A 14,983-nucleotide genomic window follows, 5' to 3' on the forward strand; every position below is an offset into this window, starting at 1 on the left:
CTACCAGGTTTTCTGAGAAGTAGTAGGTCTGGAACGGGGTCCACTCAGCCTCGTGAGAATAATTGAGGAGCTACTTGAATGAGAACTAGCGGCTCCGGTCTAGAAAACCGAAATTAACGGCCGTGGGTTTCGTTGCGCTTACCACGCGACACCCTCTAACCGCAAAGGTTTTTCTTTTATTGCTAGTGGGGTGGGACTAAATCCCTTTTACTGCGGCCACTTCTGGCCTATTGTACCAGCCACAGATGATAGGTGAGGGTGATTGTGGAGCCATTGGTGGGATGAAGATTGGCAGGGGAAACCGAAGTACTCGGAGAAAACCTGTCCCAGCGCTACTTTGTTCGCCACAAATCCCACTTGACCGGACACCCGGGATCGAACCCGGGCTGCCGCGGTGGGAAGCTAGGGACTAACCGCTTGAGCTATGGAGCGGCCCATCCGCTAACGTTGGTACTAACTTCGCCCGATATGCAGTGGTCGCTCGGTGGGTATAGTTCACTTGCGGTCTAAAGCCACGGAGTTTATTAATCCTCAAAAGAATGTAAAGCCTGACTAGCCAGCATGGCGTAATCAGGAGTTGCTTTTATGTCTTTTATACTAAAAGAATGCCTCCAAACCCTTATGAATATATGGATCAAACCAAACACTTAGACTTAAATTCCAAGCGTGAATTTTTCTAATAATTTAAGCGCACAATCACTTATATTTATTATTTTCAAGGACTCCATCCTGTTGCGTATATACAACTATAATTTTTACCGTCAACCCAACAATACGCTATTATTTATTCATTTATTTATTTATGGGATAAATTTGCAGCTCCTAAAGATGACCCATTTGGGTCGAAATATATTGTGCATGCTTTATAAATAAATAAGTAATAAAATATTGTTGCGTTGACGGAAAAATTATATGTTCATTCGGTTACCTCTATATATTTAACATAGATATTGAGAAGAGCAATTCCATGTAACAAGACGTAGGAATGGCAGTTCATTGATGTATTTCAGAGGTTGAAAGGATCTTGGAAAGAATTTCATCATCACCATCAGAAGAAGAGTCAGTCTCAGGGTTGTGTTTAAGTACAGTTTATCAAAATTGCAAGTAATTATACTTTTTTTTTATTTAAAATTTTTAGACTATTCCTATTAGAGCCACGAAAGGTCAGTGTAATGTGTACAAACATTAGGATTTCTTTGTTTAAAATTTCTAAATATAAAAAGTGAAACTGTGAACTCAGTATACTGAAACGATACAAAGTGGGACTGAGTAGTGTGGGCCCCGCTATAGCTCAAGCGATTAGTCGCTTGCTTCCCACCGCGGCGGCCCGGGTTCGCGCCTGGCTCTGGTCATGTCGGATTTGTGGTGGACAAATTGGTGCTGGGGCAGGTTTTCTCCGAGTACTTCGGTTTCACCTGACAATCTTCATTCCACCAATTGCTCCACAATCACCCTCACTATCATCTGGGGCTGGTACAGTAGGCCAGAAGTGGCCGCAGTACAAGGCACTTAGTCCCACCCCACTAGCAATAAAAAATGAGTAATGTCATTAACCCTGGTGAGTTTTTCTGAAGACATATGTTTGCGGCTTCTCACTTTCGAGATTAGGAATAAAATTAATTTGAACTGTTCATTGGTTTAAATATTCCATGTTGAGTGTTGTCATGAAACGCCTAATGACTGTTTCAATTCCTCATCCTACTAATAAAATGAACAGTGAATTAGTATATAATACGGGTAATTACGCAGAGCTTGATTATTAGTAAACAATTACAAACAATTCCAAGAATAAAATGTTTTTGGTATCACTGATTAGAAGAATAATTTCGAGAGAAAAACATTTAAGTATCAAGTTACCGTTGTGTATGAAATATGAGTACCTTGCTTTGTAAATTGTTTAATGACCATCAGTAAAGCAGAAAGTAAGTTATTAATTAAATCGTATCGAATTATATGTAACTAGCTGTTAAATTATGCGATCCAGGTATCTCTGCCAATTTGCAGTGATTTTCATGAATTTGTAACAATGTAATTAGTATTATTGGAGACCTATCATTTAAAATCTAAACCGTTGTGGTATACGAGTATGGGCTAATCCGGGCACACAGTGACCAAGGTACGTGGCTGAAATATCGGTACAAGGGATGAAGATAATTTCACAATTTCTTTATTGAATATTTTAAAGTAAGACATAAGAGCACCTAATTTTGTGTCATATTTTATTTCTGTTCAATGTTATAAATTCGCCATCAAATTAATATCCTACAGCTATGGAGCATGGAGCGCTGTTGAAACTTAACATGGAACACATATTGAACTTAATAACACCGTGGCTTTAGTCCGCAAGCGAACTATACCGACAGAGCGACCGCCGCTTATCGGCGAATTTAGTGCCAACTTTAGCGGATAGAGGGCGTTGCGTGGTCAGAGCAACGAATTCCCACGACCGTTAATTTAGTTTTTCTAGACCGGAACCGCTAGTTTCCATTCAAGTAACTCCCCAGTTATCCTCACGAGGCAGAATGGACCCCGTTCTCATAAAATCCGGTAGCCACGGGATTCGAATCCGGGACCTCTGGATGTGTAATCAGGAACCCTGACAATAGGCCACAGAGTCGGTCTACTGTATCTGTTGTTCCGAATTAAAAGAAAATGTCGCATCACAAAATAAGGTACATCATGAAATTAGGTTGATGTACAAATATTCTACTTTTGTGATTTAGAGCCGAAATTTCTATTTTAAAATGGGCACTCATTCTTTCTTGCATAATATTTGCTTCGAATCTTAAGAATACGATCTCTTTCAATGTCTTTTAGAACATTTAAGGAGGGTAGAAGTCAGAACCCACACTTCAGTTACACTGAGTAGCAGTTCAACTGCAACACTGGCAGTAAAAACGAAATGAAGGAGATTATTAATGACATACGCTTAAGGGAAATAAACTACATAAGAAAATGACAATACTCGGGACTAGCTCAATATCACTATCAGATTGATATATATACGTATTTTCTTCTTTGATCTTATAAGACCAAATTTCAGGAAGAGAAAATATTTCTCTTACGTCAAATAGTCTACGTTTATGACATCGTTATCCAAAGAGTATACTTTCTTTTCAACTTTTATGTAAAAGGTAACAGGCCCTGAAGGCCCATAGGGTTGTGAGACGTCGAGGCTCCCGAATGTTCTCTAGACAATCGGCTCTCAAATGTCGGTAAGTTTGTCAGCCTTACGCACCGGCCGCCCTTTACCCCACAGGAAGATTCCTGGTACTCATTTCTGTTAGAGGGTCATAGTGCGGCTGGAAGGATTGCGTAAACTGACAAAAAAATCAACCTAGTTAGGACTCGAATCCCCGTCCTTTTGGCTTGTAACATAGTGCCTCAAGCAACTATGCTAATGTTGAAAATAAATTTTCAGAAACTGCTGAGTATTGTTTTCGGTGGATTTTCGAAACATGTATCAATTCAGTGATTCAGAAACTTATATAAATTTACGACCGGGCGACCGCCGCTTGTCGGCGAAGTTAAAGCCAACTTTAGCGGATAGAGGATGTAGCGTGGTCAGCGCAACGGATCCCCACAGCCGTAAATTTCGGTTTTCTAGACCGGAGACAATATTTTTCCATTCAAGTAACTCAAATATCCTTACGAGTCTGAGTGGACCCCGTTCCAGACCCACTACTTCTTAGAAAACCTGGTAGCGCCGAGAATTGAACACAGGACCTCTGGGTCGGAATAGCTAGCTTGCGGACTAGAGCCACGGAGTTTTTCGTTATATAATTTGACTTGACCAATTTAAGGGCTTCAAACTATTTAAACATTCAAGTTTTTTTATTACAATAATTTTGAAACAGGGACACAAGCGATAAGAAAACTGTACGTGGGACTGCCCAACGCAAATGCCATAACTTCAACACTGAATGTGTACTCGTTACTGAGGCCACCGCCACCATGACGGCATGTCTGCTTAAACGCGTACTGAATGCTGTTCAAAATTAATCGAAGGGGTGCATTAAGTTCCTTTTGAGAATTGTTTTGAGCATGAATGGTGAGATCTGAGATGAAAACAAACTTCATTCTCATTACTATAACCAACGTTCTTAAACAAGACACGAAAAGGAGCGAGTCATGTTTACACTCGAACCCCTTGTACCTAAATGTAATGGCTGTCGTCTAAAGTGTTCCCCGATGTGTTATTTAGTAATGAGCGTTCAATGATCGAGAAAACCTGGCAACACCGTAGAACGGACACAATATTTCTCATAGAGTGCTGCTGTATTTCATTAATGCTAGTGGGGTGGGACTAAGTCCATTGTACTGCGGCCACTTCTGGCCTATTGTACCAGCCCCAGATGATAGGTGAGGGTGATTGTGGAGCAATTGGTAGAGTGGAGATTGGCAGGGGAAACGGAAGTACTTGGAGAAATCCTACCACAGCGCCACTTTGTACACCACAAATCCCATTTGACCAGATCCGGGATCGAACCCGGGCCACAGCGATGGGAAGCCAGCGACTAACCCCTTGCGCTATGACGCTGCCCGAGCGCTGCTGTAACTATCATTAGTAGAGTGAGTCATTAGTAGTCAATATTCCTCCTGGTACTTTTTATTGATCACCCTGTATGTTTAACTACATATATTTCCTAAGGAAGAAATAATTATCTTTGTATGACTCTCCATGAACTGATTAATTTTCCAAGATCACATTGAACATAAAGTTAAAAATAAAGATAGGGGATACCGCAAGAGGAATCCTGAAAATTTTGAACCAAAGGCACTCACATTATGCTGAGTAGAACGGCCAGGCTGAAATAAAGTGGACATATATCCGTTTTTCCTTGTACCACCGTCACAGACTCTTCGCCTAATTCCCAGCGCAACTGAACTGTGTATTCCACTGACCACTGGCGTACACTTGTAAGCTACCAAGTTCAGTGCCAGAACTAGTCGCAATAAGGAATTGTGTGTGTGTGTATGTGTGTATAACTGCGGCCGCGCCATAGCTCAAGCGGTTAGTCGCTGGCTTTCAACCGCGGCGGCCCGGGTTCCATCCCGGGTCTGGTCAAGTGGGATTTGTGGTGGATAAAGTGGCGCCGGGGTGGGTTTTCTCCGAGAACTTCAGTTTCCCCTGCAAATCTTCATTCCACCAAATTCTCTATCATCATAATCACCAGGAGCAGGCTACAATAGGCCAATCCGTGGCCGCCGTGCCGAGTGGACCCAGTTGGACTCCACCCCCTACTATGAGAATTAAAAAAATATATGTGTGTAACTGGCCTGTATTTCGAGAGTGGGCAAGTAAGTTGTTACTTATAACACATGCCGCTCTTCAATGGATATGACAAAGCGTTATACTTACAATAGCCTGTCTTCTTATGGCTCCATTTTATAAATCCGACAGGAACGCAATCACAAGTTTCAGTTATACAGGGTGATCCTAAATTATTGCACAGGTTTCCGTGGTCCATATTTTATCAAAATGGTAACAACAAAATAAAACTGCTCACGGAATACGATAGTGTAACTCAATCAATACATCAGTGTAAAGAGAACAGCGTTGCTAATAAAACTGTTTGATTTACATTTTCATATATCTTAAGCAGTTTTATGTTGTTGTTTCTATCTCCAAATTATAGGTCATGGAACTCCCGACTATAATTTAGAACCATTCTGTATATATACACATACATATAAACATTTACACAATGATGACGTAAATTAAATATAAACATTATACAGAAAATAAAAAAATCTCAATTTTTACATGTTTCACCTGTGTCCATCACTGACTTGATCAGGTACAGAAAGAAAAAGCAGGTGAGTTGTTACTATGTAATGGAACAGAATTAATCATTGTAACCGAGTAGCTCCGAGAGTGACTGCCACTATTGGGTACACTCGTACCCAGAGTCCATTAAGTTGAAATTCAGTTGCAGAGTTCAGTATCTCCAGTAGGCGGGAGTGAACACTGGCTGGAGAGTTCTCTGCAAGGAGAGAAAGATCTTTCGTGTAGGGCCTCAGCCTTCAAGCCATTCACACTGCTCGCTGGTGTAAAAGTGAGTGTTCAATAACTTATTGGCTGAATCCGAGACGTTCATGGAAGTTATTTAGTAAGTATAGTTTATTTTTCGTTGTTTTTCTTTTCGTTTTCTAAGAACAAGCTTAGGTCATCGTACTCTCGTAGCGGAAGCAATGCGTCGAGTAATTTCAAATCAAACTGGGGAAGAACAGGCAGACTGAGCCACAGCAAGGCGTGGCCGGGCACAGCTAGTAAAAAATAAATTTACTGTTCAGAGCCATTAAAGAAACTGTGATTATAAAAAAATACTGCAGAACCTTTGTTTTGAACATAGATAAGAGTTCGGTGCACATCAACAGATATAGTCGTCATGGCTCTAACATTGCAAAGTAATTTTACAATTCAATTTGGCATTGCTTTTTTTATACACACGGGTTTCAATATTCCTCAATTATATCACGACTTACGAGTACAGCCTAGTACATAATGCAACGTACAGAGTATTCCAGATTGTATGTAAATGTTCCCTTGATTATAATAAAAATGGTTTTAAGTTTACTGATCTATAAAAAAATATATTTTCCTCTAACGAATGTACACATTTTATGCACTGAGTCTTTAGTTACCACATAGATCGTTCTTACATGGACACAATTCATACGAGAATATGTTCCACTTGTGACTTCTCTTTAACATCTCATACAGTTATCTCCAAATATTACATCGATATATTTACTATTTATTTGTCTGTTGCACGTTTATTTAAGGATATATTTTTTATTTCTCTTTTGGAAGAGAATTCATAAGGGTGAATCTATTTTTTTAGATTGAAAAGCCTATGGAATCGTTTTGCATGGAACATATTTTGAATTTAAATAATAACTAACAAAATAAATATCGTCCTTCTGCATACAATACATTGTAACATCTATAGCTAGGTAACGGCGCGATAAACACCTCGCTTAATGTCACACAACACTATGTCGAATGTTTATAGCTGGTTGATAGGCAACAATCAGAGCGAAAATAGGCTGGCGAGGTAGTTATTAGTGATTCGTTTTCTGTGTGGTCTGCGCTACGCAACGATAGAACTGTGTTTTCTGTGTATGGTCCGTGCCTACAGGATATGAGAGAATACGTGAATGGGAACTTACTCCACTTGAGTACCGAAGTTCCATGGGAACAATAGTGTGGCCAGAAGAAGAATTAGAAGACTTAGTGTGTGACGTTACATGTGCTGTGGTTACAGTAATTTTGAGAGTGTAATGAGTAATTGTAGTTAAGACTAGTGAAGATCCAATAAACCGGTTCACCAATCCAAACACGCGCTTTAGTCACTGAAACACGTAACAATATCTTCATTCTCATGCAGATTCGTGATATACTCTCATTGCACAGCCCGCAAAATGGCGTACCATCTATGGTCGTTCCATTTGTATCTTCAAGTAAAGTTATTCAGACTGAAATACACGGCAAACAATGGAATAATCCACTTTATTTTTATTATGAATAAACATCAGGGAGCAGAAGTTTCGTGAAGGTTTTCATTAAAGGGGGCGAGGAATTCCACAACAACATTCTGAGTCATCGATCAAGTTTAAAATTCGTGTAGAAGTCTTCTAATCAGTTTAGAAATGGAATATTCATACAGAGCAATTACGGATTCGACGAGACTTGTACATTTAGCAGACTTTAAATTTGATTTATTCAGTGTCTTGTTCCTCATCATTTTTGTGTTGACATTTTGCTCGACACTTTAAATTTTCTTCAAAACTTTCCATTCTATTTTCGAATAAAGACAGAATCCAATTCAACCATTCCGTGTTGTGCATATGCAGTATTATTTGAAAATATAATGTTGCTTATTTTCATGGTCCAAGTCACATGTGGCAATTCCTACACGACTTTATCCTTGATAAAATATATTTGGCTTGTATTTCATAAAATTTGGCATCCTTAGTTTCGCGCTGGTTTTCCATAAAATTCCGGATACTTAAGAGTAAAATATTTTCCAGATTCTAGTGGTTATAATGTGCCAGATTCTAGTCGTTATAATGTACCAGATTCTAATGGTTACAATGTACTAGATACTAGTGGTCAGAATATACCAGATTCTAGTGGTTAGAATATACCAGATTCTAGTGGTTATGAAGTACCGACTTTAGTGGTTATAATGTACCAGATTCTAGTGGTTATAATGTACCAGATTGTAGTGGTTATGTACCAGACTCTAATGGTTACAATGTACTAGATACTAGTGGTCAGAATATACCAGATTCTAGTGGTTATAATGTACCGACTTTAGTGGTTATAATGTACCAGATTTTAGTGGTTATAATGTACCAGATTCTGTTCATGTTTATGTTTCCATTTCGTTGGCAATTCTGTCTCACATCAAATCCAATATACATGTTTGTTCTCAGTAAGTGTTCCACGCTACTAAACACCTGAATAATAAAGGAAATAATTAACGAATAATTATTTCAATATCAGTTTCATAATTTCATTTCCGACGTAATAGAGCATATAACATAAAATATAACATTACCAGATTCTAGTGGTCAGAATGTACCAGATTCTAGTGGTTATAATGTACCAGATTCTAGTGGTTATAATGAACCAGACTTTAGAGGTTATAATGCACCCGACTTTGGTGGTTATAATGTACCAGACTTTAGTGGTTATAATGTACCAGATTCTAGTGGTTATAATATACCATATTTTAGTGGTTGTGTACCAGATTATAGTGGTTAGAATGATAGTCTAGCTTTAAAACGGTCCCAGTCAGCATTATCACAATAGGAAAAATCTAACGATTTAATAATAACGTATCACATAAGAACGGGAAAGGAATCAACTCTCGAAGCATACACAAGTATATACATACATACACATATGGGTATAATACATATGTACATATGTGTATATACTTCTATATGCGTACCTGTAATGATGAATAATTTTCAGCGCAATATTATTACGGTTAAACTATAATTTAGTTTCTTGAAATATATTAAATATCACGCATAAGTAGCAGCTGAGTGCGTATTTGCCCTGCTGTAGGAACAAATTATAATTTGGGGAATATTGCCTTTACAGACGCATCTGTGAGAACCTCAAACACAGGAAACCAGAATTTGATATCCGTTTGACCACGGTGTTGGCCACTTGGATGCTATTTACGAGAAACAACATTTCATGTACGTTTCGCTTTGCTCTATTACGTCGGAAATGAAATTATGAAACTGATATTGAAATAATTATTCGTTAATTATTTCCTTTATTATTCAGGTGTTTAGTAGCGTGGAACACTTACTGAGAACAAACATGTATATTGGATTTGATGTGAGACAGAATTGCCAACGAAATGGAAACATCCAATCATTCCATTTGTTCGAGTTCAAATTATATTTACTTTCTTCTTTGTATGTCGGACCTGTCAGTTGCGGTGCGGGGTTTCGTCTCGAATCTCTGCACGCTGATGAGAATCTCAACTGTGGTGGTTATATATTACTTCCTGCTCCAACAAAAGCCATGTGCCTTGGATCTTAAATAAATTAAGATATTCATATAAGGCTGGTTAACATAAGATGTTTTTAAATTAATTATTTACAAATTGTATTTATTCTTCTTTCGAAAGTATACACGAGAGAAAGTCAGAAATTATCCGCACTTTCGCCATAACACATCTTAGGTTTGTCCCACTGCCTTCTGCGCAAGGATGCATAGAATTGGTACTATTGTGGTCATGTGATCGTAGTTTGACCTTGATCGCGTCATTTTCCTTGATGCTGTGACAGTGTAAACATGGACGCTCCACTAGCAGTGTGCACCAAGGAAGAACAAAGAAGAGTGATCAGATTTCTCTGGTTGGAAGGTGTGTCAGGGGCTGAAATTCATATGTGGATCCATCACTATGAGCCAGAATCCAAAAGCCAGAGTATGGCATTGAAACACACGGGATCGCCAACGAAGAAGAAATTCAAGACTCAATCTTCTGCGGGAAAGGTGATGCTTACCGTGTTTTGGGACTCAAAAGGGCCTATGCTGGAAAACTGCCGGAAAAATAGTGTACGTTCAACAGTGCAAGATACAGTGATTTGCTGGCCAACAATGTGAAGCCAGCAATTCGCACCAAACGCCGAGGCCTATAGTCATAGAAAATGTTGCTATTGTTACATGACAGTGCACGCCCACACATGGCCGGCCAGACCGTTGAAACCATTAACAATATGAGTTTCGAGGTGCTGAAACACCCTGCCCAGAGCCCAGATCTCGCCCCTTCCGATTATCATCTATTTGGACCGCTCAAAGATGCTTTACGAGGTCGTCGATTTTCTACGGACAAAGAAGCGGTGCATAAACGGTTGCGCGACCAACCGAAAACCATCTTCTTGTAGGGAATACGCAAGCTTGTGGACCGCTGCACCAAGTGCATCAACAAGGAAGGAGATGGTTGCACGACCAACCGAAAACCATCTTCTTGTAGGGAATACGCAAGCTTGTGGACCGCTGCACCAAGTGCATCAGCAAGGAAGGAGATGGTTGCGCGACCAACCGAAAACCATCTTCTTGGAGGGAATACGCAAGTTTGTGGACCGCTGGTCCAAGTGCATCAACAAGGAAGGAGATGGTTGCGCGACCAACCGAAAACCATCTTCTTGGAGGGAATACGCAAGTTTGTGGACCGCTGGTCCAAGTGCATCAACAAGGAAGGACACTACGTAGCAAATAACGTACATGTTCAACCTCTACTTTTGTGTATATAAACTGGAGAAACTGCAGTAGGCATAATTTTTTACTTCCTCACGTAATGGTATGCCAACTCTGTATTAGATAATTTTAACAGAGTAAATATTATTAATATCAAGAGTATACCCTATAGCCGCTATGTCACAGCGTTCTTGAAGGTACAAAATAATTTTTGCTTCATGATTGCGATATTTGATATACCTGAAGTGAGAACATTTCTTCAGTTCTATGCTGACAGTAAGTAACATGAAGAGGTGACCGTGTTCGTTTGATTCATTATGGCTCTGTTTCAAGTAAAGTGAAATTACTTTGAAGTGTGGCTAAATGCTGCCAAATATACTGGTTTATCTGTAACCAGATCCATGGCACGCTCTCTTGCTCTTCCATCTAAAGCAGAGCACGGAAACATATCACAGTTTCATATCCCAGAAGGGTGTACGAATAATAAGCAATGTTCCAACGTAGACTGAATAGCAGAAAGCTCTACCATGTTCACACATCAGCCGCTCTGTTCAAAAATTCAAATGAAATTCTTCAGCTGGGAAACTCTATTTTTCCTTCTTTATATAAAATTTCAGTCTCACTAGGTCCATGTAACCAATGAACTGAATTAATCTATCTATCTATCTATCTATCTATCTATCTATCTATCTATCTATCTATCTATCTATCTATCTATCTATCTATCTATCTATCTATCTATTCATGTTGCTCCCAATTGGCTTATAGGGCATCCCTGAAGCGCTTTGTTTCACTTCAGTTCCTTAATCTTAAACAGTCGGTAGGACTCCTTGGACAGGGGATCAGTCGGTCACAAGGCCGCTACCTACACACAGAAAGAGAATAAACGCAGAGAGACATGCCTTATGGCATTAGAACCCACGATCCCGGGGTTCGAGCGGGCGAAGACAGTTTATGCCTTAGACCAGTGGTTCTGAACCTGCGTCAGACTGCGGCCCGGTACTGGCCCGTGTCACGGCGGCTGAGAGACATTGCCTTAGACCGCGCGGCTACTGTGATCAGCAAATGAATAAGGGCTTTAATTTTATATATGATAAATTTTCTGCTTTCAAAATTATATGTACATCGAGAAAACACTTTGATATTTATTTAGGGGTTCTGATCCTACAAGAGGAAGACAATCCTCAGCTACAGGCTGGAGATACCGAACTCTGTCACGTCCTCCATCGTGCCAGTTAAGGAGATTATCCAGTTTTCTTAATTTCCAATATTGCACCAATACATTTTCTGTGATTCTTGCTCCACTGTTGATGTTTTATTTATTTACAAACCAAGTACTCTCGTTTCCGTCTCGGTTACATAGATTAGGGTCTTGCTAGAAAAATTGGGGGGGGGGGGCTATAGGGAAACAAAACGCGTAACGCTGTGAGCCACCTTAAAAATAGCCTGTAGAGTACGGCGCTGCAAGTCGGTGAAAACCAATCGGGGTTTCTTGGGGGCGGGCGTGTGCTCGGGTTGGTTCTGTGGATCTTCTTTCCTCTTGCAAGCTGAAACACAGAACAGACAGTTACTGCCACATCCAAGGAAGGACGCCTATGTATTACTGGTGAAGTAAAGTTATCCCTGCAACAGGCCGTAGAGGCCCATATGGTTGTGAGACGTCGATGCTCCCACATTTTTCTCTAGATATTCGGCTCACAGATGGCAGTAAGGTTGTCAGCCTTACGTTCCGGCCACCATTTACTCTCCAGGAAGAATCCTGGTACTCATTTCTGTTAGAGACTGAGTCGACCCAAGGGCCATAGTCCGGCTGGAAGGATTAGGTCAGTTTAATTATCCACCTCATCCGGATTCAAAACCAGGACCTTCCGGCCTGTAGCATAGTGCCTCAACCAACTACTCTATCGCGTTGACAAATCACAATTAGGTGTCAGTTTTAATTTTGTGGTGGCCGAAAAGGGCAGTGTTGAGGTCGAAAATGTTCTATAATAACTCACTCATGGATCTGAGCCATTCTTGAGGAGCCACCAATTCTGCAGCTACACAAGAACTTCCCAGCATTTTATGGAACCCGAAGAATCATTACCGTGTTCACAAGAGCCCTCCACTGGTCCCTATCCTGAGCCAAAGAATACTCTGCAATGTGACATAATATCAGCCTAACGCTTTCCTCACAGCTTCAGAAAACTGAATGTAGATACATCCGACCTCCTTGAGAGTCCACGAGAAAAGCATGAATGACTTAGAACTTTTTACGTGTTACGGCATTTTAGTACGTTGCATACGAAGGTGATAATTCTCCCCGTGTTTAACTAATTAAATACTGTACCATGAAGGCGTATGGGGGAGTGGATATATAGATCCACATTTTCTTGACCTCGACACTAGTTGGAGGTGAGTGGTCAACTTTATCCCCTGTATCCATTGGATAGGAGGCTGAGTGGGCCCCAGAGACAGTCTTGATCCCACCGGAACTCAAATTCCGAACCCTCGGTCGTCCATCCCGTAGCCAGTCGCTATACAGACTGCGCTATCCTGGTTCTTATGAAGGTGGTGTTCATAATGGAAATAATTTAGACAAGAATTCTAATTTTATAGGCTATATATACATATATTAAATCAAATGATTTATGGACTGAAATCAGGATAAATAGCTTGAACATTTGTAAGCATAAACTTTTATTTACTGGTTTCGGCATGGAGATAAATTTGCATTCCTTCATGCCACTATCACAATTGCCACAGAAACAACTTATGCGTATCTAGACGGTCCTGCACTTGTTGAAGATGAGAACTTAGAGGGCAACATTTCGTCAACTGATTGGGCCTTCCACTCTGTATTTCATTGAGCTAACGCAAGTGATATTTATTGGTCTTAAATATTCTGTCCCCTTGTTGGTGTCTCCACCTTATCGTGGTGAGGGGGTTTGAGTATGCCAAGGACCCTGAGAGCTATACCAGCGGTAGCGTAGCTACTGGCAGGGCCTCCCTTGCTGGACAGGTCAACGGGGAGGCATCAGACGAAGAGAGACATCTGTCGTCTGACAGATTACTGATGAATGAAACATTCTGTCAAATTTAACTCAGAAATTTGTATGTAATATTGTAACGTCGTTGGCCATTGCGTTGCTACGTAACGGACCCGTAAAAACCACGCGACCGAATACACACAAGGCAACAATGAAAGATGTGTCTCAGTGGAGGAATGTTAGTAACACGCAGAAACATTCCTACACTGAGATATTGTTGCCTTGTCTGTATTTGGTCGCGGGGCGCCTACCGGTCCCTTATCTAGCAACGCTATGGCCATCTACGTTATAATATAGTATTATTGAAAGATTCTATAAATAATTTCCGAAAGAAAATATTTTATTTTAATTAATATGGATTTCAGTTTCGCTAAGAATGTCAATGATTCTTGAATGATATATTCCTTTCCATGTTTTTATTGCTAGTGAGGTGGGACTAAGTCCCTTGTACTGCGGCCACTTCTGGCCTATTGTACCAGCCAGATGATAGGTGAGGGTGATTGTGGAGCAATTGGTGGAATGAAGATTGGTAGGGGAAACCGAAGTACTCGGAGAAAACCTACCCCAGCGCCACTTTGTCCACCACAAATCCCACATGACAAGACCCGGGATCGAACACGGGCCGCCGCAGTGGGAAGCCAGTGACTAACCGCTTGAGCTATGGCGCGGGCCATTCAAAGACATGTAAGTTATGAAAGATTTAGTTTAATTTAAACAATTCTCACAGATGCATATGAATTGAGATTATGGCCTTCTGGGTTAAGACGCCTTAGGTGTCTCTTACCTCCAACTTCATTTTAAAGTTTAATTCACATTGCCATGTAAATCTCTAATCTCGGTCGAATCAATTTTTGTAAAGGACATGAGTCATTGGAGTGAGCACGTGGTAGCGTAGTTGGTTGAGGCACTATGTTACAAGCTGGAAGGTCGCGGGTTCAAGCTCCGTTGAGGTCATTGAATATTTTTCAATTGGCCTAACCCTTCCAGCGGCACTATGACCCTAGGGTCGACTCAACCTCTAACAGAAATGAGTATCAGGAATTAACTGAATAATTTTCCTGGGGAGGAAAGCGCGGTGGGCGCGTAAGTGTGACAACCTCACCGTCACCTTTGAGCCGATTATCTAGAAAATGTGGGAGCCTCAACGTCTCACAACCCTATGGGCCTTCACGGCCTGTTACAGGGATAGCTTTACTTTTTACTTTACTTTATGAGTCAT

General features: G+C 40.5%; 1 protein-coding gene across 7 annotated transcripts in view; it reads right to left on the reverse strand.

Annotated features, from left to right (window-relative positions):
* Nucleotides 1-14,983, reverse strand: part of LOC111869881 (homeobox protein onecut) — a 353,957-nt gene that overhangs the window by 7,955 nt on the left and 331,019 nt on the right. For 6 of the 7 annotated variants that reach the window (XM_023861752.2, XM_023861734.2, XM_023861757.2 and 3 more), the window contains one exon: nucleotides 12,170-12,282. In XM_023861752.2, the coding sequence (XP_023717520.1) occupies nucleotides 12,170-12,282 (113 nt within the window). Of the gene's footprint in view, nucleotides 1-12,168; nucleotides 12,283-14,983 lie in introns of those variants that run through there. The other variant, XM_033753600.1, reaches the window with a different exon arrangement.

Source organism: Cryptotermes secundus, unplaced genomic scaffold, assembly GCF_002891405.2.
Source record: "Cryptotermes secundus unplaced genomic scaffold, Csec_1.0 scaffold958, whole genome shotgun sequence".
NCBI lineage: Eukaryota > Metazoa > Arthropoda > Insecta > Blattodea > Kalotermitidae > Cryptotermes > Cryptotermes secundus.